This window comes from Haliaeetus leucocephalus, unplaced genomic scaffold (genome assembly GCF_000737465.1).
Source record: "Haliaeetus leucocephalus isolate CR32 unplaced genomic scaffold, Haliaeetus_leucocephalus-4.0 Scaffold51, whole genome shotgun sequence".
NCBI classification, from domain to species: domain Eukaryota; kingdom Metazoa; phylum Chordata; class Aves; order Accipitriformes; family Accipitridae; genus Haliaeetus; species Haliaeetus leucocephalus.
The window spans coordinates 1,511,403-1,516,169 of NW_010972487.1; the positions used below are offsets into that span (position 1 = coordinate 1,511,403).

At 45.2% G+C, this 4,767-nt stretch overlaps 1 protein-coding gene across 6 annotated transcripts in view; it reads left to right on the forward strand.

Moving 5' to 3' along the window:
- The first annotated feature begins 9 nt into the window (after positions 1-9).
- The window catches only part of TMEM129 (transmembrane protein 129, E3 ubiquitin protein ligase), a 42,371-nt gene continuing 37,613 nt past the window's right edge, over positions 10-4,767 (forward strand). Inside the window, exons 1-4 of one of the 6 annotated variants that reach the window (XR_775004.1) lie at positions 19-259; positions 986-1,460; positions 3,159-3,273; positions 3,882-3,963. Coding sequence is in view for 5 of the 6 variants with exons in the window: in XM_010577398.1 (XP_010575700.1) it covers positions 55-259; positions 986-1,460; positions 3,882-4,041 (840 nt within the window). In the remaining variant the exon portion in view is untranslated. Of the gene's footprint in view, positions 260-985; positions 1,461-1,529; positions 1,630-3,158; positions 3,274-3,881; positions 4,042-4,767 lie in introns of those variants that run through there. The other 5 variants (XM_010577432.1, XM_010577414.1, XM_010577398.1 and 2 more) reach the window with 5 other exon arrangements.

Genomic DNA, 4,767 nt, shown 5'->3' on the forward strand with positions numbered 1-4,767 from the left:
GGCGGCGGCTGGGGCTGGGGCCGGGGCCGGGCCGCGGCGGGAACGGGCCGTAGCATGGAGAGCCCGGCGGTGACCTTCACGCTGGCCTACCTGGTGTTCGCCGTCTGCTTCGTCTTCCCTCCCGACGAGGTGCGCTCGGCGGGGCTGACGGTGCAGAGCCTGCTGGCCGCCTGGCTGGGCAGCGAGGACGCGGCCTTCGTGCAGTACCACCTGCGGCGCAGCACCGGCACGCTGCTGGCGCACTCCCTCCTGCCCCTGGGTGAGCCCCGGCCGGCGGCGGGCGAGGGGGCCCGGGGCGGAGTGGAGTGGAGGGGGGGGGTCCCCCACGGGCGAGTCGCCGCGGCGTGGGCTGGGGAGAAAGGCAGAGCCGCTGCCCCGGGGTGAGCCTGCGCTCGGGAACCTGTTGTGGCCGGCGTGACCCCCGGCCGGGCGGGAGCAAGCGGGTTCCTCACCGGTGGCGGGTGGGGGTTGCAGCGTACATCTTGGAAATACAGTATTTTAGTATCGCTCGAGCTCCTTCGCAGCGTACGCCCTAAGCTTTGTAACTCGTCGGCCGCATCGGAGGACGTGCGATTGCGAAGGAATAGCGTTTTATTTAACAGGCCGATTCAAACCAGCTTTCCCTTAGCCATATAATTCCACTAAAACCGAGTGGTACCTTACAGGTAATTTTATTCAACCAGCAAATTCAAATCAGCTTCCTTTAGGTATATCATTCTGGTAAAAGTGGCATCTTACAGGTAGTTTTAGTTAACCGGCAAATTCAAATCGCCTTCATTTAGCTATGTAATTCTGGCAAAGATCAGTGACAGGTGAGAATTTACCTCAGATTGCTTAGGACAAGGGGCTTGAATTTGAGTTGTCATCCAGAAGTACCATCGCTCTCCTGGAGGTGAGCTCACTGGTTAGATAACGATATGATTCAGGGGTATGTGTTTATGCGTGTACTTAATTGCTTTCTGAAAGTAAGTCTTTTTCCTTGCAGGTTATTACCTTGGTATGTGCTTTGCTGCGCCTGAAAAACATCTTTGTTTTTTCTACCTGGCTTCAAAAGGGTGGAAAACTTTCTTCTTCTTCGCTGTTCTCTTTCCAGCAGTCACCAGTGCCCTGGCATATTACTGGTCTCGGAAAGGTTGGAATAATCATCCGTTGGCCCGAACACTCGCTGTTCATGCTCTCCCCCAGTCGGGTTGGAGGGCAGTAGCTTCTTCCATCAATATGGAATTTAGGAGAATCGACAAATTTGCTACCGGGGCCCCAGGAGCGAGGGTGATTGTTACGGACACATGGGTGATTAAAGTGACCACCTACTGTTTACACGTTGCCCAGCAGCAGGACATTCATTTGACGGTCACGGACTCCAGACAGCATGAACTCACCCCAGACTCAAATATGCCTGTGCAGTTCCTCACCATCCGTGTTGCCAGTATTAATCCCTACGTGAAGGCATTTGATATCCGGTAAAACAACTACCCTGTTACGTTATATATATGCTATTTGATGGTGCTAATGGAGTGCTTTTTTGGCAGATCTGAACACTCCTTGGGTCTTGTCCCTTCCTTTTTGCTCCCTGCCTGGTCTTCAGAGATGCTGTATGCGCAGTTCTGCCATGCAGCGCAGTGAAGAAAGGTTGTTTAGAAAGACTCATACACCTACAGTATTGAATGCACAGTGGTTAAACACAGGGACTGCCCTGGTTGATCCATTCTTAGGAGGAGGATTGTGCTGAATGCAGAAAGAAGTAACTGGAAAAAGCTAGGTGAAAGATGGAGAACAGGAATGAAAGGGAGAATCTTTGGTCTTCCAAATTTTGGAGGAGGAGAAATAGTTATTTGTCTAAAACTGGCTATTGTTCACCCGTGACTTTTTTTTTCCCCTCCTGTTCAAGGCTCATAATTTTATTGCTGCTTAGAGGAGTTCTCGCTGATCTACTGCAAGCTAACTTCCTTTAAAGCAAGAAAGTAATTTTGGTCCATTTCTGATTTATGTGTTCTCATAGCAGTAAATCATAGCAAATGTGCTGTGAACTGTTAGGGCTTGTTTTCCAAGGGCCCATGCTATTTTTTTCAGCAGTCACTCTGTATAGCTAGGCAAAAGTACAAGTTCTACAGAAACCTGTAACACCGAGTAGAAGGGTGCTAAAGTTTTTGTTGTCATTGTGTCATTAAAAGGAGCACACAAAGCCACCTTAGTGCTCCTAAAATTATATATTTGAAAAGCCATTTGAGTGTCTGTTTGGTGTAAATTTCTATGTCAGCAGCATTTATTTACTAGGTAATTAAAAGTAGGCAGATCACCAGACTAGTTGGTGAGCAGAGGGGTCCTGGCAAACATGAGGAAGGCATAGAGGTGATTGTGTTAGATACCCAGGTGAACAGAGCTCAGAACGAGAGGTTAGTTAAGGTAAGCATGACAGTCCTAAGAAAAAAGGAGACTTTTATAGACCTGTGAGAGTGGTGACCAAATAAGTATTAAACAACTAACGATTTTCTTCTGTAAGTGCTTCAGTGCCAGAGTGATAAAGCTACATCCCCAGCTGAGAAAATCATGGCTTCTTTGACAGTTCCTTTTAGGGAAAAAAAATCCAACCCCCAAAACTTTATTTTGTGGCTAAACTAAACAGCACCAAGAACAGTATTTAAAAGTTCTTAAAAGAAGATGTGTCAGAAATAGCAAATCTCTGCTAGAACACAGTCATACAGCATTTAAGAAAAGTGCCATAGGAAAAAAATCGCCTGTTAAGGTTATTGGATCGTTGTACACATCCAGAATCAGAATTAGATACAGTGGGATGTTTCTGGAAGAAAAATGCTTTTGTGCAGGCAGGCCACATTTCTCTGCGTGTTCAGTGTGAATTTTTCCTCTGGGTAGAAAGGTCTCTGTTATTTGCACAGATAGCATCTGTTAACAAACAACGTTATCCTATAGTAGTTAAAACAATGGAGACCGCTGGGAGCTAAAGCTAAGCCAGCGTTGCATTGTACTGGGCTCCAGAACTCGGCGAGTGGTAGGAAGAATGAGGAATTTCAGGGTGATGTTCCCAGGGCTTCTCCATGAAAGCTGTTTAATGAGTGGAAACATCGAGCCGGGGAGTTCTGAATCTACAGTTCAGAACTGTTACATTAAAAAGGGGTAACAACAGTAAGGTGTCGCTACAGGATCTGCACAAGGTCTCATGTGCCTGCCACTTGAGGTCTCTGGGCCTCGCTTAGACTTACTTCAGCGGAAGCAACCTAGTGTGAAACGCAGTGTGTTACAGCCTTAAATCAAAGTGTAAGTCACATTCAGCAGCTGTTGGTAACCTTTGTGAAATTTCAGGTTTTATCTAAAATTGTATCATAAAAATCAGAGACACTGATACTGATTGACAGTCTTCTGATACTTATATGTACTATATCACCTTGTGATATATGCCACATGATATAACTCTCAATTCCTGTCCTCAGGAGTTTATAAACTAGAATTTAGATATGGTCTAAGTAAATAGGCATTAAAAAGGTGGACAGAAATTGTGCAGGCAGTGCTTTACAGTAAATGCATGATTTATGTACCTGTATTGATTTTGTTCGTGCTGATAACTTCAAAAGCCTTCCTTTATTTTTGTATGATGTTTTAGCTAACCGTTGGAACATGCTGTTGGCAATCTGACACAGATAGGAAGGACGACAGCATGTTCTGTTGTCTAAGTTGTGTCAAAACCAAAACCAACTAAACAGGAAAAGAAAACAAAATGCTCACTGTGTATTTAATCTGACTAGTATGTGCCAACCTAAATGGCTTTTCTGTGGATTCACTTCTCCGATGTTAACCTCTGCAATGTACTGTCAAGGTATTTGAATGGATAATCATGGTAACATTTTGTTCCATCTTTTCTTCTTCAGGTTGAACTCCACAGAGTATGGAGAGCTCCGAGAAAAGCTCCGTGCTCCCATCAGCAATGCAGCTAATGTTGTAATCCATCAAAGCCTTAGTGATTTATTTCTAGAAACCTTTACATCTCTGGTGGAAATTAACCAGACGTATCCTGTTCCAAGCACTCAGGTGAGACTTTCTATCCATGTGAGACTGTAATAATTATACTTTTCAATATAGGTGAGCATGTGATTACTGTGTAATTGATAACTGCTTCCTTAGGGCTGTCGCAAGTGAATTATTAAGAGAAGTCATTGTTGCGGGGTTAACTGAAAGGTTTTATTAAACACTGATTAAAAGATAATTAAATGATAATTATTAAACAGTAATTAAACAGTAATCAAATGGTAATTAAATGGTTTGATTACTGCTGTCAAACACTCTACTACTTACTACACTTCTAATAATTAAGCTAGCTTGTATACAATATGCTTTAGATCTGATATAAAATGACGCTTACCTCGCTGTAGATAGCAGATACCGGGTAAGGGATCTCGACCTCGAGGAGTAACCTTGAGAGGCGTCCCACCCGAGGGGAGATCACTGCCGTGCAGCCCGCTGCTGTACAGGAGAGCTCAGTGGGCTCAGGGGGGCTATGGACATTTATAGTGTAAAATGATTGACTCGTAGTCAGACTCCCCTTTGGTGAGGGTGTGCAGCCGTAGCAGTTTTAGTTTCATGTAGTTCCAGCTCAGGCTGGCACCGTTAGGTCCTGATAAGACATGGCCTAGATTCCTTAATGTCCTGAGGAGATACAGCCTAGCATAGTTTCTCAAGGTCTGCACAGCAGGGCTGACTCCAGTCAGGCCTCCTTGTTGGTGATGCCTGAACCAAAGTGCTGTTCACTCAGTCAGG